Source organism: Sugiyamaella lignohabitans, chromosome A, assembly GCF_001640025.1.
Source record: "Sugiyamaella lignohabitans strain CBS 10342 chromosome A, complete sequence".
Classification (NCBI taxonomy): domain Eukaryota; kingdom Fungi; phylum Ascomycota; class Dipodascomycetes; order Dipodascales; family Trichomonascaceae; genus Sugiyamaella; species Sugiyamaella lignohabitans.
In genome coordinates this window covers 765,142-791,634 of record NC_031672.1, presented here as the reverse complement: position 1 = coordinate 791,634, position 26,493 = coordinate 765,142, and the positions used below count along the sequence as shown (strand labels likewise).

Here is a 26,493-nt window from a genome sequence, read left to right as displayed (position 1 = left end):
CACGGACAAACTGCCGGGTAATAGAAGTCATCTGCATAGTATGGCTAATGTCGGTGATCTGACATACAATGTTCAGCTATGAACATATATCTAGCAATTGGGATATCTTTGATTTACATAGAGCGCGGTATGTAATATATGGTTATTAGATCCTATTGTATTATATTGGTTCAGGGCGTCAAGTTGACCACGCTGTAATGCAGTAATAGACAACCACTTTTCCTCTGCCTTCTCGTTGTCATGGCTGGCCTACTCCCAACTACTAGGCTCTTCTTTACCGGAAAGAATAGGCTCAGCCAAGAGGCTCAACCAGCTTTTAATAGCTTCAGGACCGAGACACGGATCTAAATAGATAGCACCAACATAAGCTTCAAAAGCATCTTGGAGAGGGCTGATATCTTCGTCCTGTGGTTTTGAGTACCATGTGTTACCACTAGGGTCAGCTTCGTAGTCAGGTGCTTGCCATTCCATTTGGCCTAGTTTAAATTCGTGGTCAACGTCAACATAGTGATGGAATTCATATATTCTGGACCATTTTTCAATTTGACGCTGATTCAAAAGCTTCTTTTTGAAGATTCTCATTTCAGTCGAAGTGGCTTTTTGAAATCGTTCAAAAATAAGAGCGCTCATTGTGAAATCAAGAATAGATTTACCCAGATATTTTAAGCGACGATTATTTTTGTAGAACATAGATGACACCACAAGACTCTGGAACTCATTGCTATCAGGAAGCGGTTTCTGTGCATACACCTGACGTTCGACGCGCTCTTGCGATAAGAGAGGAAGACGAGGCGGCCATTTCCATTCAGGACTAGCTGGACTCTCGGGAACATTAGTATGGCTAGTCACAATATGATATCCATCATAATCCATAGTTTTAGGCTCATTTGAAGAATTCGAAGATATACCATGCTCCAATACTTCTAGAGGGGTAGTGACCATGGAAGGTAAATCACTGACACGAGACGGTCTTAAAGATAAATTCCCAGTAGGTGTGGACTCGTTGTTTGTGGATTTTGATCGAGATTGAGTTGAATAATTCATACCGTTGTCTACGATCTCCTCAAGCTCCTTGGCTCTTTCATGGACATCATTCGCATCATATACCCCATCTGACTTTTCTAACCCACACAATCTTATTTTCTCACTTTGACCCCTTCTTCGAATTGTTTTGGATTGATTCGTTTTCTTGTCGAATACTTCCAGTCTGTCATTTTTGTCTCGCTTGGACTTTATCTTAAGTGCCTCATAAGTCTCACCTGCCTCATCTGCCTTCCGTGCCCCATTTACGTTCTTTAAACCATCATGGTCACTAGAATCTCCAAATAAACCATTAACTTCACTCCCATTAGTTACTAATTCAGATTCACGTTCGTACTCTTCTTCTTCTTTCAATGGATAAGCGGAAGTCAAGGGCGGCCAGTACAGCATCTCCTCCGCTGAGTTCTCAGGAAGTTTAAGCACTATTTCTAACGCAATTGACGTAAAAAAATTCTTGGTTGAAAACTCCCTTGACATCTTGGAACTGATTTAAAGATCTTTTTAAAAGTTTTGAATTTTTTTTTTTTTTGGAAAGACAGAGGAGAGGATTGAATGATGGTAAAAGTCAAGTTAAGCATGCATGGATTAATCAGATGCATACAGAGTAGTTAAGCAGCTGCACATCTGCAGGGACGAATTTGTCATATGTTACAGGTAACACTTATCAGCTGGTTCAATATGGAGAATCAAGCTCGGTCTTCTTTGGCCGCCGCTACTGATAAGCTAAGTTTTAAGTGATGAAGTCGCCTCCTGGTTTTCTTCAACTTATGGTCTTCATACCTTAGATAATATAATGAAATCTTCATGACATAACGAAACTTTAAATAGAATATGAATTTGATAAACCTAAGCTATTGTGTTTATTTTCAGACAGGGTCAGTATTTCCAACCAGACCATTATTTTGAACCATATAACACCACTTCTAAAAGTCCGGGTAACCCTAATCTAGGAAGCCATTTTCTTCTTGTTTAATATTTCTGCAGTAGACCCTTGGACACTAAAATTCAATATTTCTTAATAAATTCTTGATTTCCTTTGGGAAGGAAAAATAAAAATAAAATAAAAATAAAAACTTGGGAAAAAACATCTTCCCAATCGTAAAATTTAAAGCGTTATCCAGAACGTAGAGAAACTTAGAGCATAGCGCTGACGGATTAGAAAATTGAGATAGGACACTTATTTAACCAACTACGATTTATGGTTGGAGCTTTTTAAAATCATCAATTCTTGCTTTATATCAACGCCATATTGTTCAAAGCGCTGTTTTTTAATAGAACTTGCAATGCATAGTGACATTTCAATATAAGGCAAGCTAATTCCAACACCGGGTAACACGTATAAATCTAGCAATTCCTTTGACATAGTGAGATTTATCACGCTATTAACTGTCCAGGATAAACATCTAAACCAATAGTTTCCAAACACAAATAAAACAAATATAATAAGTGTATCCTCGTTAGATTCTCATACTCGGCGACTAAAGGATTCATATTGTTACATGTTTCGTCAGCCGGGTAAGCGCATATGTGTTTAAGGTCCTTTACATATACATTTTTCTTGTCCGTTTTAGGTTCCTAATTAATATTCCCAAGTTTCAATTCAATTCATTGGAATTGAATTATTTTGAAGATATCTGAAAATCTTTTCAAAAATCGTTGAATTAGTCTAAAGAAATAAAAATAAGATGTTGAACATAAATCAATGGAAAAATGAATAACAGTTACCCCAAATTGGTAAATATAGCTCTGTCGGAGAATCGCCATGAATAACCAATGCCTTCGTAATCATGCATAAAGCGGTTTTATATAATAATGGGATTTGAAATTATTTGAATTATATTAATCATGTATTGTACAGGACTTCAACTATGATTTAGTTAAATCGGCGTCGGCATAATAATAATAATAATAATTAATCAATATTAAAGTCCTAACCCTTTATACAACAACATTAAAACTATTACTATACTCTCATAATGGTAGTAGGACTGTTCTACTATTGGCCCCCTACAGGCTATACCTTCGTGTTGGTTTCAACATGTGCGCTAGATAGGCCGGATTCCCCAGAACCTTCCTTTCCGAGCAGTGGAAAACCTGAACATATTTGGGTAACCTTAGTATTTACTCCAGTGCTCAGGAGAGAACCTCTGCTAGCTAATTCTCCTCAGCGAACGTGCTATCTTAGGTTAAAAGTGACGGATTCGCCTTAAGGAAGGAGGCGATCGGCGTCGGCTCTGGCGTGCATGTGTGAGTGCAAGCGTCATTTTCCTCACCGTATTTTTCAAACTGACCTAACCTCACCTTCAAAATATAAATATCTTTCATTCCACTAAAACCAGAAAGTCAGTTTCGGAAATTTTTTGTCTCCTTGAATAAAATAAATTGGACTAGAAAATATGAAAACCAATTCTTAAGAGCGAGTGCTATTTTTTTTGACAAAATAGGCACTATGGCCGAGCGGTTAAGGCGAAAGATTAGAAATCTTTTGGGATTTTCCCGCGCAGGTTCGAGTCCTGCTGGTGTCGTCATTTTTTTTTCTAAATAACCTGTTTATTAGCGAGTTATTTTATTTCTTTTTTTTGTAACTTGTTTTTCTTTCGTTACAGGTCTTGTATATATCTCTATGGTCATAGCGGATTCCAATCTAGTGTATCTATAAAACTCACAGTCTCAACCGGTAATGTCAACGATGGGTTGAATTCACAGAAGCCGAGCTCCGGAGAAATCATAGCCAACGCTGCAAGACCCAAATATGAATGCAACGGGTCAGCGTAGCTACCTTTTACTTTAACCATACCTCCTAAGACTGGATCCATGCAATTTTCGAGCAAAAACGTCCTAGCAGCTGGCGAACTAACAAAATTAGCCGAATTTAAGACCGTTAGAGATGCACAAGTCCAGTAGGCATAACATGTATCAGCCGGTTTATTAAGCCTTCCATTGAAACCACCTGCCTCCCAGCTATTCCAACAACAGAATGAAGAGGCCCCATGTCTAGTATCATTATCGCGGGAATGCTGATCATAGTCACCATCAGCTGTAATCGAGTAACTGTGATCTATAGTAAATTCAGAAAGCTGTCTTTTGGAAAGCCAAACAGCAGTGTCAACCCAGTCTTTACAATTGAGGGTATTCATAAGGTCAAGAGCAGCGATACCACAAAACACCAAGCCTGCGTGCGATTCTGATCCTTGCTTATCACCCAGTCCACCATCATACGATTTAGTAGATTTGATAAAATCCGAAGCTTTTTTAACGTTGAAATCAACCTCTGCTTTGAGAGTCTCGTGCAATTGATCTCCTTTCAGGATCCTTCGTATTGCGGCAGCTACGTATGTATATCTGGGATCATTGTCGCCTACAGGTCCAATTGAAGGATGTGACAAACCACTAAATTGGCCCGTCGATCTTTGACAAGACTTGACATATCTTAGAATTTTGACTCTGTCCAGTCTCGTGGTCATTGACCGATCTTGAAGAATGGCTAAAATAGACAGACAGAAGAATGTAGACGCCAGATGAGCTGGATCATTAATATTGTCTCCATCCAGAGTCGTCGACTGCTGTAAATCATGGGATAGAGAACCTCTAAAACCGTTTCCAGATGGGGTTAGATGCAGATAAACCCATTCTATCCAGTTGCTTCGGTCAGTCTCGTTAGGAATGACTTCGGTCAGTGCGTTGAGTAATTTTAAACCAGCTATGCAAAAATATACAAGAGAAACATGTGAAGAGTCATAGGACGTATATGCCGATGGCATAAGCGTTAAATTTCGCTTAAAGTACTTTATCAGCCGAGTTCTATCCATGAGTGGCCATTATATACCGACAGTCTTCCCCTGAGCTGAAATGTCAAGGTTATCCACTGTTAAATAGCCGCGACGGCGGATAGATGTAATTGATGCTCGAGCTCCAGAACTTCACCATAGACATTGCAAAACAAAAAACATTAAATAAATGATAAAATGATACCGGGCCTTTGTTCAAGAATCAGACGACTCCTATCAGAGAAGGTGATAACATATAGTCATAGTATTTGTGGACAATAGATTATGTGTTTGTATTCTCATGGCCATGGCCCTTATTTTATATTTATAAGAGAAAAAATGACGCTAATTTATTCAAACTTGGACATTAAAGTTCTCAACTCCTTGCTATCTGGAAAGATGGCAAGCCCAACTAGAACATTTCTCACTCTATGAGAAAGTAAAAGCTTGCTATCACAACATTATCTACAGCATATACAACATTCTATTCAACCTCGCATTTTCACAGTATCACTCCACAGATGTGCATTTGCTGGTATCAGGAAAATTGTCATTCCAGCGAATGGGTCAAGAATGATAATATCAATACTGTGAGATTTGGACTTTCAATAAGGGTTCCAAGGATCAATTCCATTTTATTCCATCTTTAAGACCATCGAATCAGATTACATGTCAGCTTCGTAGAGGGAACTTATAACGACGATGATGGAATTCGATTCACTCCGCACTTTCCATACCACTTCACTGTTCCCAAGATCATGAATACTTGCAGCAGTCTACGCAGAGGTCTATGAAACATTGCAATAGATCAAGAGGCTATCTAATTATTTCGCACTCATCCGCCCGGGTTTACCATATTAGGCTAAAGTAGCTGGAACATGATCTGCGGATGTCAGACATCCGCGTCTGTCGGGTAGCTGCCAGGTCAACATATTGGCTATAGAGTCGATTGCGGGGTCGATTAGAGAAAAAAAGGGGCTATCCTGCAATGATTTAACTCAACAAGGTATTACAATCTGAGAAGAAAAGGGATTATACCGTCGGAAAGTGCAGGTTCTGGGGTGATTACTGTGAATGGAACATGTTTGATGGTCTATGCAAGATAGTGATGCAGTGACTTGACTAGAGTCTCAGGCAGAGTCTTCCGACGATTATAGAACGAGGGGTAACAATTGCGGGGTATGCCTTATCTTTATCCTCCATAGAGCCTAGTTGACAAGATATCGAAGATCTTGCTAATGTGAATCCATGTCATCACGGACTGCACATCCGACAGCCGATTATCCTACATCCGAAGCCAGAGCTCATAAAAATGACACTCCAGCTCTTCAAGTTCTAGCTGAAATCAAAAACTAAATATCAAAACATTAAGCAGATATGTTAAGAGACGTTGATCTAGAACATCAATTGGAAGAGGATGTCCAAAATGAACTGCACATCGATTTACCACCAGGTACTGAGTTGATGCACGATGTTGGCCATATTCATTTTGCAAAGAAAGGCAATACAGTTCTGATTCCTCAGCCTGATAATAACCCAAATGATCCATTAAACTGGTCCAAACCTTGGAAGTATTCTATTCTCATTGGATCAAGTCTTTTATCATTCATTCATCAAATAGGTGGTCTCTCAATTGCACCTCAAGTACCATTCTATGTCGAAGAGTTCAACCGCTCAGCAGATGATGTGCTTCTCCTGACAGGTGTTTATATTCTACTCATGGGTCTTAGTACCTGGTTTTGGATTCCAATAAGTGAAAAATATGGACGACGAATAGTCATTCTTAGTGTGAGTCAAAACATTTTCGACATCCTTTGAGATTGTTTTGTCACTTTTGAAAACCATTCACTAACTCTTTGTAGTCCAGTCTCTTAGGTGTCGCTGTGACAATTTGGAGGGCTGAGGCAAAATCATATAATTCTTCAATTGCCGCGGCAGCCATTCATGGAATCTCGTCTGGTCCTTCGCAGACTCTACCAGCGACGTTGATCGCCGACGTGGAATTCCTCCACGTTCGAGGTTTCTGGATGAATGTCTTTGCCTGTTCTATTTTCATTTCCATGACATGCGGCTCGGTTATAGCTGGCACTATGAGTGAAAAGTATGGATGGAGAAGTTTTTGGTGGTTGGATTGTGCACTGTACTGTTTCATTTTTGTTTTTGCTATTTTCCTCATGCCTGAAACTAAATGGGAAAGAGGTAGAAAGGCAGACGTAATTCAAGTTTCCAATGAGAAAGAAACCACATCGACTATAGAAGACAGTTCTAGTGTCAGCAAGCCCGGGGCCGAAGTATCTGATAATCAAGCCGGCACCTACATGCTAGATGATTTTCTTTACAAGGGAAGACCACACCGTCGCCAATTTGGATTATTATTCCACAACAAGGAAGAGAGTATTTTCAGTATTTTGAAACTGTTTTGGATCCCTGTTAAGCTCTGTTCTTATCCTATCATTGTATGGGCTTCAATTGTATACTCTGGATGTGCCAGTTTGTTTTTGATGATTAATATGACGCAGTCGGCCAACTTTGCTGCTCCTCCCTATAATTTTTCACCTTCTGCCGTCGGCTATACAAACTTTGCTGTTCTCGGTGGCCTTGTTATAGGGTTATTTACAGCTGGGCCCTTTTCCGACTGGATTTGCAAGTTCTCAACTAAGAGAAATGGTAATGTACGTGAGCCCGAAATGCGATTACCAGCGCTAATTCCTTTTGCTATTATTGCCACGGTTGGTACTGTAATCATTACAGTGGGATACACTCAGAAATGGGACTGGCCAGTCATTGTGATCTTGGGCTACGGATGCATTGGTCTACAAACATCTTCAATCATGGGTATAGTTTCTACTTATGCTGTTGATGGCTATGTTAATGCTTCTGGTAGTATTTTCGTGCTTGCTTCAATTTTTAAAGATGTATATGGCTATGGTGTATCGAAATACTTGCCACCAATGATTCCCGAAAAAGGATATACTACATCTATAATGGTTGTCTATGCTGTTGCCATTGGGCCTCTTGCTTTGGCAGTGGTCATGTACTTTATTGGTAAGCCTTTGAGACGTCTCTCGAGAAACAGTTCTGTTCATCATATGTAAACACACTCTCTGTTATAGTATACAAAATAAATAAATAATACACTCTTTGAGTCCTCTACTGTACTGTTATTCGTCCATACTACTAATTTTAAAGCTTACTAGTGCGCATCACTTTGTTCCTACTCTCTAGGGCCTCTATATCTACAGCAGTAGCTTCACCAGCAGCCAATCCGACAGTTTGCTGTAGTGACCTTTGTATGAATGAGACAATCCCGTTGAACAGTTTGTTCTGATCATAGTTCTTTGCTGACAATACAGAACAATGAAAACCACCGATATCTCCGTATCTATGCTCTATGGATGCAATTCTGGCAAATTTAATAATATCATCTCTCATAATCTCATTTTGACCAAAAGTCACCAAGGTCTTTTCGGGAAATACTCCTTCCCAGAATTCCGGTTTGGATCGGGCTGGATTCACAAAGGGACTCTGTTGAAGTTTATTATCTGGGCAGTAAAGTTTCGAAACCTCTTTTAGAAAGCTTCCACCTAAAACATCTGAATCCTTGTTGGAAACATAAGACCCTTGCAAGACAGGGTCCAATTCCACCCAGGGTGAGATCAGTACCTCTGCAATAGGCTGAACATACCTGCTCGGCACAGACAAGTCTTCATAATGATGTTTTAAATGTGCACTTAGTACAATGCAAAGGTTACCTCCAGCCGAATCTCCTGAAAGAATGATGTTGTTGCAGCCGTCGTGATCGACAAGCTCTGAATAAACAGTTGCGATCTCGGTTAAAGCAGCGGGAAATACAACTTCAGGTGCCAAGCTATAATCAATTGCCAAGATAGAAAGTCGAGGATTATTAATCGCCCTATACAGACTGATAAGGTATTTGATATGTAGTCTCATAGATGGGAAAATGTAACCGCCGCCATGAGCATATAACAGAACGGGATCATTAGTTTTGCGGTCTTCTGCCTCGACAATCCAAAATGCCTTGGTATCTCTATATTGTTTATTGTAGTTATTCAATCCTTCGGCCTTTGATTCAAGTTTCCTCAGGAGTCTACTGATCGGTACTACGGGAAGGAAATGTCTAGCAATGGTTAGATCTTGCACTGGCTTTCACAAAAAAGAAACATACCTTTGCTGTTCAACTGTCAATGTAGAAGCCACTAATCGGGCCATAGTTAAAAGTAAAACATTTGACAATGGTCCTTCATATCCCACACCAACTGTATAGTACTTGACAACCGCTGTTAACAGGGCTGGAGCTATATTTGGTTAGAGATGGCCATCGACCGCCTTATTACGGGCTGTAACATACTAGATTTTAACAAAATATATACAGACAGCACTCGTTTTTCGAATGATAAAGCCATGCTCACTGATTAGTTGAGATTTCTATTGTAAGTTGGTAAGTTGGTAACTAATGTTATCGTTGCACCGATTATGTTTGCCTCGGCAGATGCTGCCCCATATGCACGGATTTGTTCCATGCAGAGAAGCATTGAAGCGAATCCTCAGAGGCCCCGAGGCCCGCTGACCCTACATCGTGGGCAAACAGGGTCTGAGAAGGAGTTAACAGTAAAACGTCAGTAAAATAATTTAAAAAAGTAGTTAAAAATGAATGTATTCAAAATATATAATTTAAGCTTCATCATTAGTTCGGTCAAAGAACGGTCTCATAAGGGAGTCATAATAGGGCGGTCTAATTTCCTCGGGAGGGTTTCTTCTGGTAACCTTTTCAAAGTAGCTTTTGTAAAAGTCGCCATTATAATTTCCAATTGCAGAGTTGATATAATAGTCGCTCAAATTAAAAGCATCAGTAAGACCAATTGCATTCACACGAACCTTCCTACAGTACTCATTGACAAGCTCAGTAATGGTATCGAGATCATCCGGAGTGAAAAAGTTATATTTGAGGAAAATACCGCTTTCATTTTCAATCGACCACAAAGCAAATAATAGAGCAACATCCAAAACAGCTTTCTTCAAGGGACCGTCTTGCGTTTTTTCAACACGCTCAAAAAAAGATCGAATAACATATAATCTTGTATGAATTCGAGCAATTTGGAACCGCTGAAGAGACAGCTGTTCAAATGCCTGTGTCAAACTCAGGTTTTCCTTCTGAGTTAGTTCCAAAAATTTGTCCACTGTACTGTTGATGGCTTGGGAGCAAATAGATTCCCAGGATTTTATTATAGTAGCAGGGTCACGAAGCGCACTATCGTGATTAGATCCTAAGCCGGCGTTTTTCAATTCCTCACTACGACTCAGGTACTCAACGGGACCGCCCAATCTCTTTCCCTTACGGAGGGCAACGCCACTTTGAACCAGCGCTCGTCCTGCAGATAATGTCAAGACGTTATTATCTCCTTCCCAAATAGTGTTGACTATCCAATCAGCATAGCCAGGACCAAACGCATTATAACTACTATAGCCATGGCCACCACAACTCTGACGTGCTTCATCAATAATATGACCACAACCCCATGTAGAAAATGCCTTGAGTCCAGCCGATAATGAAAACAGCTCCTTAATGTCTTCAATGGCCGATTGTAAACCTTGTTTATCAGAAACATTGGTATTAGCCAATTTCTCCGTGGCGTTATAATACATATCGTATAGTCCATCAGCAGCTGTACGCATAGCGTATGTGTAAGCCAGTAAGGGAAGAAGACGTCGCTGATGATAGGTATAGTCCAATAATTTAGTTTCTGGCTGTCCGTCTTCTGATGAAAACTGACGACGAGCTGCTCCATATCTGACTGCAATAGTAATAAATTTCTTTGCAACTTGAAACGAATCAGCTGCCATGGATACTCTTCCACCAATTAAAGCGCCATAAGCGAGCTGGGCTAAAGGAGGTTGTGTTACGTTTCCATTCTTATCGACTCTGGCAAACCTCATCATCATGAAAGTTCTGGGAATACGGACATTGGAGAATGTGATCCACCCATTGTCGACACCATCACGGCCCATCTTTTTACCAATATCGCCAACTGCAATACCTGGTTTTAAAGAGTGGTCATGAATGTTTCTCAATGGCACCACAAAATTCTTGACTCCATAATCCTTGCCTTTGACAATCAGTCTTGCAAAGCACAAAGTGTGAGTGGCTGTATGAGCAGCTCCACCAATCCACCACTATAACGTTAGAATCTATAATGGGGGCAGATCATACCTAGGACTCCAGTTCCTAATGAAATCATGATATAAACTCACCTTTGCAGCAGCCTGATTAGGCGTGTTAATGACAAACTCATCAGTTGCTTCATCAAATACAGCAGTTGTCTCAAGACCAGCTACATTGGAACCATGACCTGCTTCAGTCATAGCGAAACATCCATAGAATTTATGGCCGGTAACAGCACCCCGACTGGCCCAATATTTCAGTTGAGCATCAGTTCCTGAGCCCTGAACTCCACTGAGAAATAAATTGAAATGAACAAACATACGAGTGTTTACACTTGGATCAGCTAAACCAATTACCAGTAGTAAATCAGCCCTTTCTTTAGTAGTCTTGTACTTGTCCATGTATTTAAAAGCTTGAGCGACACGGGCCATAGTGAGCTCTCTCTTCTTGTCCAGAGTCAGATCATAGAAAGCATCATTTGAGAACAGTGGATCACGTTCAATCTGATTCATAAAATCCTCGAATCTTTCGGTAACTTCTTTACTGCCATCAATGAAATAGGACATGTCCCTGACATTGAAAGTTACGTTCTTCCGTTCCTCAGCCAGAGCTCTGGGTGGCTCGGTAGTTGTGTCGTAATGAATGCCACCAATGACCACATTAGAAGTGGCATTGGGGAGAACAGCAGAATTCAGTGCCATTATGGCGATAATTAATGACCGGTATTAGTGACCAGACAATAGTCCTCAGAGTCCGGCCTTTATAGTTTGTCGGATGATTTTTACCCCACATCGCACCGACGGTTCAATCTCGGTACCTACAGCCGAAATGCCGGATGGAACGCAACCCGAGTCTAGGCCTGTAGTTGCCAGTGAGCAGTTATCGAGGATTGACATGCAACAAAAAAGAAACAAGACCAGACAAATTCAACCGAAGACGAACATCTGAAGACTCCACCCCGGAACTTAGTGGTAATTAACGACGAATAAAGCAAAAAAGAAAAACTTGATTCGACCCAGGATCGAACTGGGGACGTTCTGCGTGTTAAGCAGATGCCATAACCAACTAGACCATCGAACCATTTTTATGTTTTGTGAACCCCTTGGATCCATCATCAGACTTACAAAAGCACAAATGCCGTCGCCTATTAGCACCTATATAACAGCCCCATACAGTCTACAGAATCACTAAATACGCCTCTAGATATGTAAGTAGCCTACTACTTCAAAGTTTATTGCTTCCCTCGCGTATCAGCTCGCGAAGCGAGCACAACGGGGTCTGGGGCAGCGCCCCAGCCGCCGGAGGCCGTCGCCAATCCCTGAAATTCAATCCACAATCCATATTAACAATAGCTATAACATTCTGTAGCATCCACAATTACAACTTGGCAGTCTTGCTGTTGAGTTCAGTGATTTTGGTGGGATACATGGCCGAGGACGCGGTGACGGATCCGGTTTGCCAGCTTCCACCGTCAACCACAGTGACAGTACCGGTGATATAACTAGAAGCGTCCGAAAATAGGTAGACAGTGGCATCAGCAATCTCGGTGGTAGTTCCGTATCTTTGAAGAGGAATTCTATTGAATCTGTTTGGGTCGTTCTTTCCGCTCAAACGGTCCATTCCTTCAGTTCCAGCAATTGGGCCAGGGGCAATAGCATTCGAACGGATTCCAAGAGGACCCAACTCGACAGCCAAAGTTCGCATTAATGAGTCCACGCCGGCCTTGGCAGCAGAAGCATGCACTTGCATTGGCAAGCCGGTATAATGTAAAGTAGCAGAAATAAAGATGATATGACCCTTGTTCTTGCGCAATTCGTCAAAAGTGGCCTTGAAAGTATTGTAGGAACCGAGCAGATCAATGTCAACAACTGTCTTAAAAGCATTGGCTGATAGATTAGCAACGTTAGCCAGGAAGTTACCAGCAGCTCCAGCAATGACAAAATCGATTCTGCCAAGTTGACCGACAGTAGTATCAACAGCACTTGCCAAAGATTTCACGTCTCTCACATCCACACCGCCAATACCAATGACTTTGGCGCCAGGTCGGAGTTGACCAATCTCCTCTGCTGCCTTTTCAGTCACATCCTTACGTCGACCAATAATAGCAGCATTGGCTCCAAGAAGTACCAGAGCCTCGACTTCTACACGACAGATACTTCCAGCACCACCTGTGACAAAGACAACTTTGCCGTCGAAAAGATTCTTCTTCCAAGGTGAAGTTTGAAGGTAAGATTGACCGAGAGTATTAGGCATTTTAAATAATTTCAAAAACTGTGTAGAACAAACGTGAGTCTAAAATGTGTGAATAAGAAATTCCTTAACCAAAGAAACCCCAAACCAAAAAATCAAAAAATGAGTTAAATCCAAGTTTTAATTGACACAGATACTGTGGAATATAACTGGTATATATAGAGAACAAGAACAACTCCTATCTCTCCGGATCGGTTTGTAGATATATATGAATATGCACATGTCGGAGCATATTTATTTCCCCACAAAAGTTCGGTACTTTTTCCGGAGAGGATCAATGCAGTTACCGAGGCCGCTATGGTACGGGCGGCCGTACGGCCAATAACAGAGTTTCTCATATCCGTCCAAACGGCCAACAAATGACCCAATTGTTTTCTCACACCCTTTTCTAACACCTTTGCTAATTATTTTATCTTTTCCATTGCCTCCCGACCCGGTATCTCTTCCGCTTAACTGCCACGGCACGGACAACCGGTGGGCCGACCGGGTTCGAAGATGCTCCGGAGCGGAGATCAACGGAGACTCGGACATAAAAAAGCGAGCGGAAACTGTTGGGGAATCACATGTGCCTCCGGCGGCTGGGCGCTGCCCCAGACCCCGTTGTGCTCGCTTCGCGAGCATCGTAGGACCGGGTCTCTCTCGGAGATAAGGAGCTGGGGCCGGTGAACTAACGGCTTTTCGGCAGGGAAATTCCCGTAAATTTTGAGCGCGGTTGAAGCAATCAAGGAGAGGATATCAGGTGCTAAAGAATTATCCGGCAAAATGAAGAACTCCGCGGATGTCGAAGATTACAGACCCTGGTGGGGTCAGGTGCCATGGAAGCAAATACTGAAATAAAACCTTGCCGTAAAACAAGAACGTATCGGGAGGCTGTCTGGATAAGAACCAGTTTTTTTATATTGATGACATCGTTGGACGGAGAAAGTGATCTCTGGATTGCCGATGCATGCAGATCACGACGCAGGGTCCTTCTCAGGGGTAGAACTCGGTCCAGGACTAGAGATGCCTTTCAGTCAATAAAATTCCTTGGAAAATTTGTAGACAGCACCGGAATCTTGGAACTACAACGTGATCCGACGATAGCAGCAGAAGTTCGAGAGACTCTACTGACCTGGGACCTGGGCTGGTAGTTCTCGCCAACGTCAATCGTTTGGTCTGCAATCCTCGCAATCTCCTGCGAAGCAGGAGCTACGGGGTCTGGGGCGGAGCCCCAGCCGCCGGAGGCAGCCTGACGACGTTTAATAATCAGGTTTGGAGCTGAAGACCGAAACATGGATCCGATGTCAGGAGTTTGGGCTATGAGAACTGTGTATTTGGCGCAGGTTATTTGGTAATAGAAGGTGTCTAGTTACTCTTAAGGGGACTTAGAAGCTGATTAGTGAAGCAGTTTGATAGTGAAAATTACAGAGCAAGGGCACACCAGTGTCAGTCGAGTCCTGATGCAGGGTCGCCAGGGGTGCAGATAATTGCATATTCGCCGAATGCCACAGATTCGCCAGGAGTTCCTATTAGCACTCACTAAGCATCTGTTTCAAGTAACATCTGTTTCAAGCAATTGAGTCGATTACTCGCTTATAATGTGAAATTTCCAATTTAAATAGATTCACTTGTGGATTAAGGTGAACCGGATAGTCGACCCCTCTGTCAATAAGCGGTGTATTTTGCAATAATATGCGTTAGGGTAAAAGACTCATTTGAGCATACTGAAATTTTTGATATTTGAAGCAGCTTCACCACTATACAGATATCTCGACCCGACTGAATCAACAGCAACTGGACCCGAACAGAACAGACCAGATAACACACCAGACAGCAAAATGGATCAACTCAACGCCCGTGAACAACAAGAATTCCAGCAACTCGTCGAGAGAAAGCAAATGAAGGATTTCATGAGACTGTACTCGTCGCTTGTCGAGAGATGTTTCGGCGACTGTGTCAACGACTTCACATCCAAGACCCTGACTTCCAAGGAAGAGACCTGTATCATGAGATGTGCCGAGAAGTTCCTCAAGCACAGCGAAAGAGTCGGCCAGCGATTCCAAGAACAAAAGTAAGTGGCAATCCGATCCGGCCCTGCTTGCCTCCGGCGGCTGGGGCTCCGCCCCAGACCCCGCTGCTCCTCTCGCTACGCTCGAGTCGTTGCGTGGACGGTCCCAGGAACTCCTGCGAAGCAGGAGCTACGGGGTCTGGGGCGGAGCCCCAGCCGCCGGAGGCAGAACCCCCCTTCCCGGAGCGAATCTAACGGTTTCCAGCGCTGCGTTGATGCAAAAGCAGTAATGTAATTTAAGAGCCAAACTGTAAATTTTGTACATATTTTTTGAATAAGCGACATGAACTTAAGCGTGACATGCCTCCGGCGGCTGGGGCTCCGCCCCAGACCCCGTAGCTCCTGCTTCGCAGGAGTTCCTGGGACCGTTCACGCAACGACTCGAGCGTAGCGAGAGGAGCAGCGGGGTCTGGGGCGGAGCCCCAGCCTCCGGAGGTGACAGGACCCCGCCAGAGAGGTCTAAAAATCATTTTTATTATGAATATAATCAACAGATCATGCTAAGAGTTTTGGAGGAGGGGGAGGGTTTAGTTATTGAATGCGACCGAGCTCTTGGCCATGGTTGGCGAGCTCCTGGAGATGGCGTCTGTGAAGTAGAAGTTGTCGATGACTTTGGTCAGTGGGGCACCAGTGGCAGTGGCGGAGTGGTTGTTGTCCACCAGTTGGACTTTGACACCGACCTCGGCTAGTGACGAGGGCTCAACAACGTCGTAGTATACAAGGTTGGGAGCGATGTCGGCCACACGAGACCGGATTTGCTCGATGTCGTCGTAGGGCAGTTCCACGTCTAGCACGTCGGCAACGGCACGAATGATCTTCCAGTCTTCACGAGCAGCGCCGGGTGGAGCAACGGCGGCACGAGTGGTCTGGGCACGACCCTCGGTGTTGACATAAGTGGCCGATTTCTCGGTGTATGCGGCACCTGGCAGGATAACGTCGGCAAACGAAGCTCCAACATCTCCGTGGTGTCCTTGGTAGATGACAAATGCATCTTTAGGAATATCTTGAGCTTGCACCTCATCGGCTCCTAGCAGGTATACAACCTTGGGAGTGACTTTGGCGATTTCGGCAGAAGGAGGAGCGAATCCAACTTCATAAGCTCCGGCACGAGAAGCAGCACGGTGCAATAAATTGTATCCGTTCCAGTTTTCAGTCAAGAAGTTGTTCTTGTGCTTGACGACGAAGTCACCAATGGTCTTGAAAATAGCACTGGCATCACTGTTCTCAACAACACCACTACCAGTGATGATAAGAGGGTTCTTGGCGTTGGCAAGCTTCTTTCCAAACTCACCTTCAAGAGCCTTGACAAGCGAAGCATGATCGTTACCGAAATTCTCCACCCAGAAGGTCGAATCGAACTCCTCACCAATAAGACCGATTTCAACCTCCGAGTTAAGGAACTGCTTTCTAATACGGGCATTAAGAACAGCGGCTTCATGACGAGGATTGGTACCAACTAACAGAATAACATCGGCTTGGTCAATACCACGGATGCTTGAGTTGAACAGGTAGTTACTTCGGATATCGACACCGTGAGCAGGTGGTAAGTTACCGCCCTTGTGGTCAAGAGCAAGGTTTTCAGAACCCAGTTTGTTGGTAAGATCCTTAAGAGCCACTAAAGACTCGACATCAACAAGATCACCAGCAATGGCCTTGAACTCGTCTCCCTTGATATTAAGAGCCTTGACCTTTTCTTGGATAGTCACCAAAACATCTTCCCAAGTAGCATCTTGGAAAGCATCACCAACCTTTATCAGAGGCTTGGTCAATCTCTGAGTGTTAAGACCATCGACAGCAAATCTCGTCTTATCACTGATCCATTCTTCATTAATATCATCATTCAATCGAGGGAGAACTCTCATGACAGCAGTACCTCTGGAGTCGACCCGAATATTACTTCCAAGAGCATCAAACACATCAATGGTCTCAGTCTTCTTCAATTCCCAAGGTCTAGCCTTGAAAGCATATGGTTTTGAAGTCAAAGCTCCAACAGGACACAAGTCAATGACATTACCAGACAACTCGGACTTCAAATTCTGTTCGATATAAGTACCGATTTGCATCTCATTACCACGACCCGATGAACCAAGTTCGGGAGCTCCTGCAACATCGTTGGCAAATCTGATACATCTGGTACATTGAATACATCTGTTCATAGAAGTCTTGACCAAAGGACCGATATCCTTGTCTTCAGTAGCACGTTTACCAGCAATCTCCTTGAATCTACCACGGTCTGAACCGTATCTAAGAGATTGATCTTGTAAATCACATTCACCACCTTGGTCACATACAGGACAATCCAAAGGATGGTTGGCCAAAATCATCTCTGTAACACCTTCTCTAGCCTTCTTAACTCGTTCAGTATCGGTACGAACAACCATACCAGGAGCTACTGGGAAAGCACACGAAGCCACGGGCTTAGGAGCTCTTTCAACATCGACCAAACACATTCTACAGTTACCAGCAATAGCAAGCTTTTCATGGTAACAATAACGAGGAACTGTAACACCAGCCTTTTCACAGGCCTGAATAAGAGCAGACCCAGCCTCAATCGACACTTTTTTACCGTCAATCGTTAACTCAACCTGAGCTCTTCTAACAGCAGTCGAAGACAACAGTCTTCTAGCACCAGCACCAGCAATGCCGCTGCTAGAAACACCGGTGCGACCACCCAACAGTCTTACTCTCGACAGCATCTTTTGCTCTGAAAAACTGACAAAAAAACAAAATCCGTTAGAGTCTGCCTGTACGCCAGTCCGTCTGTCTGGTTCGTTCTTTCTGGCGCGCGGTCAAGCGAACTTTTACTTTTATCAAATCCCGCTTCGACTACACACGGCGATCCAATTTCTGTATTTTGTCAATGGTTCCACTCTGATTGGCCCATCCCCCGCTGCTCGCTAATACTCGAATTTTTCACCGCCAGCCGTGCATCAGTCACGTGCATATCACGTGCGTTTCCAATGTCCTTGGGTCCTGGGGTCCTGGGGTCTATTCTCGTAGCCAGAGAAGCAATAAATGACAGATATTGTTTTACTGGGTTTGGTGGATTAGTTTCGCGGTGGCGGGGAGTGTGCCTCCGGCGGCTGGGGCTCCGCCCCAGACCCCGCTGCTCCTCTCGCTACGCTCGAGTCGGCCGTCGACGGTCCCAGTCACTCCGCGAAGCGGAGTGCAACCAGGGTCTGGGGCGGAGCCCCAGCCGCCGGAGGCACACCCCCAGGAGAAGGACCCGGACAACCCTCTTCCCCTGAATTCGCCCTATTGAGCTATGCATGGTTGGTGGTGCGGCGTTGGGGAGCCGCGCTGAAAAATATCGAGTATAAAAGGAGGGACAGAGCCAGTGCTTTTGATCTTTTTTTCTCTTTTTTTTTTCTTTAAATTGTTTCTATGTCAGGCCATTATTGTAGGCGCGTTCTGAGTTTCTACAGGGCACGCTCTCTACAGACCTGTCTAGACGGATAACGGCTCTAGCTGGAGCGGCGGACCGTAAGGCATTACCGCTAGTTCCTTACCGAGAGCCGGACACTTGTTCCTGTTTGGCCTTTTTTTAGCTGTTTATATAATTGGAGCTGTAAGTAATGTGCTCATTCGTTGTATCGCGGATTAATAAAACTGATTGCTATTGATAATATCTGGCTGTGTGTAAAAAAGGGTGTGGGTCTGGTTGACGGTCAGAGGGCTGTTGGTTCCGCAGTATCTGGTTGGTGCGGGCTTGTCCAGCCATATTCGGTGGGGCCAGTATCTATCCAATGGGCAAAGGGATACGTAGGAATCGTTCGTACGGGATCTGATTCCTTTATAATTCCCATGTCAATTTGTCTTTGAATGAGACTCTCCAAATATGGACCGAGATACGGCTCCAGTACGTTGTATAGCTTATATGGAAGGATCTTTTCGGGACCGTCTTTGATAATATTGCGAAGAATCGAGGGGATCATTGGCTCGTCCTTCATTTCCTCGAAAGTGTAAAATATCGGGTGGTTTGTGAAGATGATAGCCTGTGTCTTTGGCAGTCTGCGAAGTGCTTGACGTTCTACTCTCACGCCAAATTTACTATGCGGAACATGATCAAACGATTGATGACTGTATCGATTTCCGGGATCATGTTCGTGCATTTTCGTGGTATATAGACCCTTGTCATAAGCTATAATGAATGAAGCTCGTTCCACTGGTTCATTAACTTTGAGCTTGCCAAAGAAACGCTCCATAGACGGTTGTAACTTAGTTTGGTAGTAGGGAACTGAGGTATGGATTTGATCTAGGTGCTTGCCAATGTTCTCCTCATTTGCAAAGAAACCTCCTGGGAATGCGACTAGCATGGCTGTGAGGTAGTGTCGTCCATCTGGCCGTCTTTGCACGATGTAGAAATCCTCTTTAGCAATTCTCCCCGCAACCTCTAGTGGATGAAGCTTTTCATCTTTAAGATCCAACACCTCACCTGTGATAAGATTATGAAACCGATTTGGGTTTTCTGTGTCTAGTTTGAACAGCTTAGGATACCGTGCCAGCATATGAGCCACTACTGTCTCGAGCAACTCTCTACTGGCCGCTTCACTTTCTGGCAGATATCCAAACACTTTTTCTTTATATTTACTGAGAATATCCTTGCGCTCTTTAATATACCTTACATACCATTTATCCATATCGAGCCAATGGTTGATATCGAGCTTGCGAATACTCATTGTTTGATGGTATGGCCATCGAAACGGTCTCCAGGGCCTGTCATTATAAAATGGCAGCTTTTCAGGAGTCAGCCCAATTGGACTTGGTACTAAGTTGCATACATCATCTGGCTTCTCTTCCGTTTCCACTTGTTTCGATTTGATTTTTGGTTTGATGGTATGCCTCAATCCATTGTATATAAAGTAAAACAGAACAATTACGATCCCAGCTGGTAATACCAAGTCGAGCATCGCGTGGAGCTTTCCTTATCAAACCATCCGATAATTAGATTTATGAACTGCTGTTAAAGGGAAATAAAATGCAACCATAGCAAAGCACAAAACCTTTTGATACTCATTATCGGCGGTAAAATGATAAGCATCACACGACTGCTCAAGATGCAGCTTATCCTATCTTTGTGCATGATGTGAGATGGGGGTACGCTTGATAAAGAGATGGACTTTTTATTAATAGCTAACTAAATTTTCAATTCTTCCTGATAGCAGTATTTCCTATGTCTAGGTGTGTTCAGACTGATCATTTAATTAGTGCGTCTCTCTCGGTCTTAAATAAGTTAGCGAGATTTTTATGCTTGGAAGGTCTTCGGTTAAAGATATAGGAGATATGAACAGGTTCTATAAGTATTATATACAATATTATTCTAACCCCACTTTACAACACTTAGCATGGTGGGACTATTACTCCACATTTTTATCAAACGAGAAAAGAGGAGAGTAGAAACCCCAATATCGAGACAAATAATTTTTTAGAGATCACTCTTACTAATGTTACATTTGAGGGTCTTACGCGAATGGAAAAGGTGATATCGGTAAACACACAATTGTAGGTGATCCGAGGCAATCTGACTTTGCAAAATATTTATAAATATGATAATACCATATTCAAAATATTTAGTAGATGCCACAGGCGGTACTAAAACTACGACGAGGAACCTGCTAGTCTGATATGGACTCTTATCACGACTACAGCATCTGAGCAATTTAATTCTTTTGAATAAATAACATCATTTCCCCTCTAAATAAACTCATGCATAGTCAGCCAGGCCATCAATCAGATAGTGTGCCACAAGACTTGACATATCATATAAGACCAATGAAATTAAACTACTCGTAGCCACAAGGACATGCATGTGCGCCACAATTATCAAAGTCCCACATATGCCAGAACTTGTGGCGTTGATGCAATAGTCTCGGGGCGGTGCTCCCCCAAGACTCAATGGGGCTGGCATCTGCAGAATTGCAGCCACAATCATATGGGATCGTCGTACCGGAAATCCTTTACCGACACAAACCTATAAACCAAAAATTATATTTTACCGTAATATATTAATCAAATATATATATTTATAGATCCTCTGAGATCTAAAATAATTGACAATTTTCTTGAATCCGTGTAGTATTCTAGCAAAAATATCTGTGGCTTGTGTTTCTGAGACTCTATGTCCCCCACTCTGACTCTTTTGCCCATGCCGAATTCGGAGAGATCGACCAAAATTTAATCATGTTTTCAACCAATAACGTCTGATGCGATACTAACCAGACATACATTTTCTCACCAAAATCACGTGAACTGATGAAAGATGAGATGTCGGACACACAAGCCACGCATGAGAAGAAATTGTGGCATTGAATCCCGAACCAAGAAAAATGGTATAAGTAGAAGAGCCGATCCCAATCTGGGTTCAATTGGTCAAGTCTGAGAAATAAAAGCTACCGTCGTTATCTGGATCTAAGATCTTGGCACTTTTAAATTGTTTGAAAACTGGACATTAAGAAAGGTTCACGGACATTAACAATTATTGACCTTGATCTGCTTAGCCGTACTGATCTATTTTGATATTGCGGAGACTCTAGACTAACGACTAATTGTGTGTTATTAGTGTCTTTCTATCTGACTTGTAATTAGCATACATTTTCCATATAATGGTTACTTCGTATGAATCTGGTAAGTGAAATGAAACCAATTGGGAAAACTACAGTTTTGATTACGGAAGCTAGGATCTCTGATTAGAAACTAACAAATTTGTAGTTGCCAATGTGCTTAGCAGCACTGGCAGCAAGGTTTTTGCTATTCAACCAGCATTGGCAGTCAAATCCAAATTCAGTGAAGATCTAGAAAAGAAGGTATCTGATTTGACTGTTTTAAGAGTTAATAATGACCCGTTTCAGACTGTTGTTGATTACTTAGAAAGCCAACAGAGTTCAGATGTGGTCTCTGTCACTTCTTCATTGACCGGTTTATTCAAGTCCTTACCACATTTGACCACTTTAAAGAAGTCTCCAGTTACAGTTCACGTGGATGTCAGCACAGAATCTGATTATGGACTCATTGCTGCATTAAGGCATTCCGGTTTTGTGTTCTTACAATCCTTTGGACCAGCTGAAGCACAACAGACTGCATTGATCTCACATCTCATCGCTCAAAAGCTGAGTTTACCTGTTGTTCACTTCTTCTACTCTAACGATGATGAAGAAAAGGTTCGTTTATTGACTGGTGCCGAAATTCAAAAGGCCAGTAGTAACACCTCGTTCCAACCCACCCAACAAGAACAAGCTGAGGAGACCACTGAAACTGATGAGAACTCTGCTGCCCCCACTGCCATTACTCAAGCTGATATCTCCTCCACTATTGAAGAAGCATTTAAATTCACAAAAACCTCTTACAAACCATTTGAATATATTGGTAGTAGCAAAGCAACTTCTGCCATTGTTCTGTTCGCTGCTAATGCTGATCCATTTGTTCAAGCTATCAATCAAGATGCTAACCTCGGTGTTGTATTGATCAGAGTTTACAGACCATGGTCTTCTGAGGATCTTATTGGTACCCTGCCATCTTCTGTCAAGAGAGTGGGTTTGGTCGAGCAAATTCAAAAGCAAACAACTGCTTGGAGCCCTCTCTTCCAGGACTTTGTCTCTGACGGAGTTGAAAAGCTTTCTAGATTCGACCATTTGGTTTCTTTCCAATTGGGAGGTGTCAACTATGATAACGTCCGTACCGTTCTGAAGTCGATTTCTAGTAACCTCAATGCTGAGGTCCCCATTCAAAAATTATTTGTCGGATCCAAGCCAGAGAGTAATGATATAACATATGATGCCGAACTTAAAGAGGCTCAAACTGCTGCCAAGAAACTTGAGGAGGCTTATACTAATGTTCTTCATCAACTCTTCCCCTCTAGTCTTGATATTATCAATGCTTCTGATAAGCCTAATGCTGGTTTAGAAGCTAACCCTGAATATGGTTTCGGTGCTTATCTTGCTAAAGTCCAACAAAAGGAAGAGTTGGTCTCAAAGGCTCGGGCTGCTATCAAATCTAACGATTTCACCTCGCCTCTTAAGCAAGAACTCCAAACTTTGTTATCGCAGTGGATTGTCGCTAATACTTCTGGTAAATCTAACCAATCAGTTGACGCTGACAAGCTCATTGAGCTTCTTTCCAAAGATGGTTCGAGCGCTGCTAAGCAACTTTTGGAAAGTAAGCAATATTTCAAGGAATCAAGCTCCTGGCTCATTGGATCTGATGCTTGGTCATATGATTTGGGCAGTTCTGGTGTTCATCATGTCATCTCTTCTGGCAAGAACATCAACATGCTTGTTATTGACTCCCAGCCATTTTCTGAGGTTAAGGCCAATGCTCTTCGTAAGAAGGATATCGGTTTGTATGCCATGAACTTTGGTAATGTGTACGTTGCTTCTGTTGCCGTCTATGCCTCTTACACTCAACTTCTACAAGCATTGATTGAAGCTGAGAAGTTTGATGGTCCCTCTGTTGTGGTTGCCTACCTTCCCTACTATTCTGAGCACGAGAATGCTTTGCAGGTCTTGCAAGAAACGAAAAAGGCTGTTGAGACTGGTTATTGGCCCCTTTACAGATACGATCCTACCCTTGAGTCAGAGTCATTTAAACTCGACTCTTTCCAAATCAGAAAGAGCCTTCAAGATTTCTTGGACAGAGAAAACAAGCTTACTTTGTTGAGTAAACGTCACCCTACTTTTGCACGATCTCTCCAATCTTCTTATGGAGCTGATATCAAAGCCAGCCAAAAGAAGCGTGCTCAAGCTGCTCTCGCCAGTCTCTTGGAGGGTTTGAGTGGCCCTCCTTTGACCGTTCTGTTTGCTTCTGATGGTGGTGTTGCTGAGAGCGTTGCCAAGCGATTACAAAGACGTGCAAAGGGTCGTGGTCTCAAATCAATTGTGATGTCGTTTGATGACTACCCAGTAGAAGAAATTAGTAACGAGGAGAATGTCGTATTTGTTACCTCCACTGCTGGACAGGGTGAACTTCCACAAAATGGTAGAGCTTTCTGGGACGCTGTCAAGAATGCCACTGATATTGATCTTGCAAATGTGAACTTTGGTGTATTTGGTTTGGGTGACAGCCACTACTGGCCGCGTAAGGAAGACAAGATTTATTACAACAAACCAGCCAAGGATCTTTACAACCGTTTAACTATTTTGGGTGGTAAAGAACTTGTTCCTTTGGGACTAGGAGATGACCAAGATGCTGATGGTTATTCTACTGCTTATAACGAATGGGAGCCTTTGCTTTGGAAGGCGCTTGGTGTTGACGGTGTTGCTGGCGCTGATGAACCTCCACCAATCACCAATGAAGATATCAAGATTGGTTCAAACTTCTTGCGTGGTACTATTGCCGAGGGTCTTCAGGATAAGAGTACTGGAGCTATTGCTGCCAATGACCAACAATTGACCAAGTTCCACGGTATTTACATGCAAGATGACCGTGACATTCGTGACGAGAGAAAAGCCGCTGGTCTCGAGCCTGCATTTTCTTTCATGGTGCGTGTTCGTTTGCCAGGATGTGTGGCATCTCCTGCTCAATGGCTCAAGATTGATGAGCTTTCGGATAAGAGAGGTAATGGCACTTTTAAGATCACAACTCGTGGTACATTCCAATTGCACGGTGTTATCAAGGAGAATCTGAAACCTGCTATTCGTGGTATTAACTCTTCTCTGATTGATACTGTTGCTGCTTGTGGTGATGTTAACCGTAACGTTGTTACTGCCGCCCTCCCTGGTAATGCTAAGATTCACGACGAAATCGTCAAGATTGGTACTGAAATCAGTGAGCACTTGCTTCCTGAAACTACTGCTTATCATGAAATCTGGCTCGAGGGTGAAGATGAGGGTGATGGTTCTGACTACACCAAGACTTTTGCTGAGAGAAAAACTGGTCCCAAAAAGAAGAAGACTCTAGTTTCTGCCGGAACTTTGGTCGATTATGAGCCACTTTACGGACCCACTTACTTGCCAAGAAAGTTCAAGATCAATATCGCAGTTCCTCCTTATAACGATGTTGATGTATATGGCCATGATATCGGCCTCATTGCCATTGTTGAAGATAATGAGGTGGTTGGTTTCAACGTTCTTGCCGGTGGTGGTATGGGTGTCACCCACAACAATAAGAAGACTTATCCTAGAACTGGTAGTTTGCTTGGTTACGTTGAGAAGGCGAACATTGTTAATGTTTGTGAAAAGGTTATGCTTGTTCAAAGAGACAATGGTGACAGAGGTAACAGAAAGCATGCTCGTCTCAAGTACACTGTTGATGACTTGGGTGTTGATACTTTCCGATCCAAGGTTGAGAAGTTGCTTGGATATAAGTTTGAGCCCGGCAGAGATATTCATTTCGACTCTAATACCGATACTTTCGGTTGGGTTACTGACGAAACTGGCAAGCACCATTTCACCACTTTTGTTGAGAACGGACGTGTCGAGGATACTCCCGAGCTTCAATTCAAGACTGGTTTGCGTGAAGTTGCCAAGATCATGAAGGGTGATAATGAGTTCAGACTCACTGCCAATCAACACATTCTTATCAGCAATATTTCTGATGATCAGCTTGATCAGTTTAAGGAGTTATTGGCCAAGTACAAGCTTGATAACGTCACTTTCTCTGGACTTCGTTTGTCGTCTGCTGCTTGTGTCGCCTTCCCTACATGTGGTCTTGCAATGGCTGAATCTGAGAGATACTTGCCAGTTCTTGTCACCAAACTTGAGGAAGCTTTGGAGGAGTATGGTCTGCGTCACGATAGCATTGTTCTTCGTATGACTGGTTGTCCTAATGGATGTGCTAGACCATGGTTGGCTGAAGTTGCTCTCGTTGGTAAGGCCTACGATACTTATAACTTGCTGCTCGGAGGTGGTTTCCACGGCCAGAGAATCAATAAACTTTACCGAAGTTCTATCAAGGAGGACGAGATTCTTGCAATTCTGAAGCCTTTGTTCAAGAGATGGGCTCTTGAGAGGAACGATGGTGAGCACTTTGGTGACTTTTTAATAAGAGTAGGTGTTATTGCCGAGACCACTGAAGGAAAGAATTTCTGGGATAATGTCCCTGAAGAGGCTTGAGGCTTAGACAATTATATGTATATTTTAGATTTAATGAATTTTGTTTGATTTTTAGCACTACAACTTTTAATTAGCTCATTGAGCATTTGCCTCCAGCAAACGCAGCTCTGACGAGAATTTTGGCGTCTTGTTCGAGTTGAACTCTCTGGTGCAGACTTGCAA

General features: G+C 42.9%; 11 protein-coding genes and 2 non-coding genes across 13 annotated transcripts; 4 read left to right on the top strand and 9 right to left on the bottom strand.

Moving 5' to 3' along the window:
- Positions 1 to 249: 249 nt before the first annotated feature.
- Positions 250 to 1,518, bottom strand: RNT1 (Rnt1p; the record flags this gene model as incomplete). Its single annotated transcript, XM_018879498.1, has 1 exon — positions 250 to 1,518. The coding sequence occupies one exon, from the start codon at positions 1,516 to 1,518 to the stop codon at positions 250 to 252; it is 1,269 nt and encodes a 422-aa protein (XP_018734499.1).
- A 1,966-nt stretch (positions 1,519 to 3,484) lies between these two features.
- AWJ20_254 lies at positions 3,485 to 3,566 on the top strand (the record flags this gene model as incomplete). The annotated part of the gene is made up of 1 exon: positions 3,485 to 3,566. It is a non-coding gene; the product is annotated as a tRNA-Ser (tRNA).
- Positions 3,567 to 3,668: 102 nt separating this feature from the next.
- On the bottom strand, positions 3,669 to 4,802 carry CDC43 (protein geranylgeranyltransferase type I subunit CDC43; the record flags this gene model as incomplete). Its single annotated transcript, XM_018879479.1, has 1 exon — positions 3,669 to 4,802. The coding sequence occupies one exon, from the start codon at positions 4,800 to 4,802 to the stop codon at positions 3,669 to 3,671; it is 1,134 nt and encodes a 377-aa protein (XP_018734498.1).
- A 1,383-nt stretch (positions 4,803 to 6,185) lies between these two features.
- AWJ20_252 (uncharacterized protein) lies at positions 6,186 to 6,626 on the top strand (the record flags this gene model as incomplete). The annotated part of the gene is made up of 1 exon (XM_018879468.1): positions 6,186 to 6,626. One exon carries the CDS (start codon positions 6,186 to 6,188, stop codon positions 6,624 to 6,626), a length of 441 nt encoding a protein of 146 aa, XP_018734497.1.
- Positions 6,627 to 6,982: 356 nt separating this feature from the next.
- On the top strand, positions 6,983 to 7,903 carry HOL1 (Hol1p; the record flags this gene model as incomplete). Its single annotated transcript, XM_018879458.1, has 1 exon — positions 6,983 to 7,903. The coding sequence occupies one exon, from the start codon at positions 6,983 to 6,985 to the stop codon at positions 7,901 to 7,903; it is 921 nt and encodes a 306-aa protein (XP_018734496.1).
- An 88-nt stretch (positions 7,904 to 7,991) lies between these two features.
- On the bottom strand, positions 7,992 to 8,759 carry AWJ20_250 (uncharacterized protein; the record flags this gene model as incomplete). Its single annotated transcript, XM_018879448.1, has 1 exon — positions 7,992 to 8,759. One exon carries the CDS (start codon positions 8,757 to 8,759, stop codon positions 7,992 to 7,994), a length of 768 nt encoding a protein of 255 aa, XP_018734495.1.
- Positions 8,760 to 9,500: 741 nt separating this feature from the next.
- Positions 9,501 to 10,835, bottom strand: POX1 (acyl-CoA oxidase; the record flags this gene model as incomplete). Its single annotated transcript, XM_018879436.1, has 1 exon — positions 9,501 to 10,835. The coding sequence occupies one exon, from the start codon at positions 10,833 to 10,835 to the stop codon at positions 9,501 to 9,503; it is 1,335 nt and encodes a 444-aa protein (XP_018734494.1).
- Positions 10,836 to 11,015: 180 nt separating this feature from the next.
- Positions 11,016 to 11,690, bottom strand: POX1 (acyl-CoA oxidase; the record flags this gene model as incomplete). Its single annotated transcript, XM_018879425.1, has 1 exon — positions 11,016 to 11,690. The coding sequence occupies one exon, from the start codon at positions 11,688 to 11,690 to the stop codon at positions 11,016 to 11,018; it is 675 nt and encodes a 224-aa protein (XP_018734493.1).
- Positions 11,691 to 11,995: 305 nt separating this feature from the next.
- Positions 11,996 to 12,069, bottom strand: AWJ20_247 (the record flags this gene model as incomplete). The annotated part of the gene is made up of 1 exon: positions 11,996 to 12,069. It is a non-coding gene; the product is annotated as a tRNA-Val (tRNA).
- Positions 12,070 to 12,366: 297 nt separating this feature from the next.
- Positions 12,367 to 13,242, bottom strand: SPS19 (Sps19p; the record flags this gene model as incomplete). The annotated part of the gene is made up of 1 exon (XM_018879404.1): positions 12,367 to 13,242. One exon carries the CDS (start codon positions 13,240 to 13,242, stop codon positions 12,367 to 12,369), a length of 876 nt encoding a protein of 291 aa, XP_018734492.1.
- Positions 13,243 to 15,813: 2,571 nt separating this feature from the next.
- AWJ20_245 (NADH:ubiquinone oxidoreductase 78kD subunit) lies at positions 15,814 to 17,982 on the bottom strand (the record flags this gene model as incomplete). The annotated part of the gene is made up of 1 exon (XM_018879393.1): positions 15,814 to 17,982. One exon carries the CDS (start codon positions 17,980 to 17,982, stop codon positions 15,814 to 15,816), a length of 2,169 nt encoding a protein of 722 aa, XP_018734491.1.
- Positions 17,983 to 18,954: 972 nt separating this feature from the next.
- Positions 18,955 to 20,196, bottom strand: AWJ20_244 (uncharacterized protein; the record flags this gene model as incomplete). Its single annotated transcript, XM_018879383.1, has 1 exon — positions 18,955 to 20,196. One exon carries the CDS (start codon positions 20,194 to 20,196, stop codon positions 18,955 to 18,957), a length of 1,242 nt encoding a protein of 413 aa, XP_018734490.1.
- Positions 20,197 to 21,888: 1,692 nt separating this feature from the next.
- On the top strand, positions 21,889 to 26,331 carry MET5 (sulfite reductase (NADPH) subunit beta; the record flags this gene model as incomplete). The annotated part of the gene is made up of 2 exons (XM_018879372.1): positions 21,889 to 21,910; positions 21,977 to 26,331. 2 exons carry the CDS (start codon positions 21,889 to 21,891, stop codon positions 26,329 to 26,331), a joined length of 4,377 nt encoding a protein of 1,458 aa, XP_018734489.1.
- Between the last annotated feature and the right edge of the window lie 162 nt (positions 26,332 to 26,493).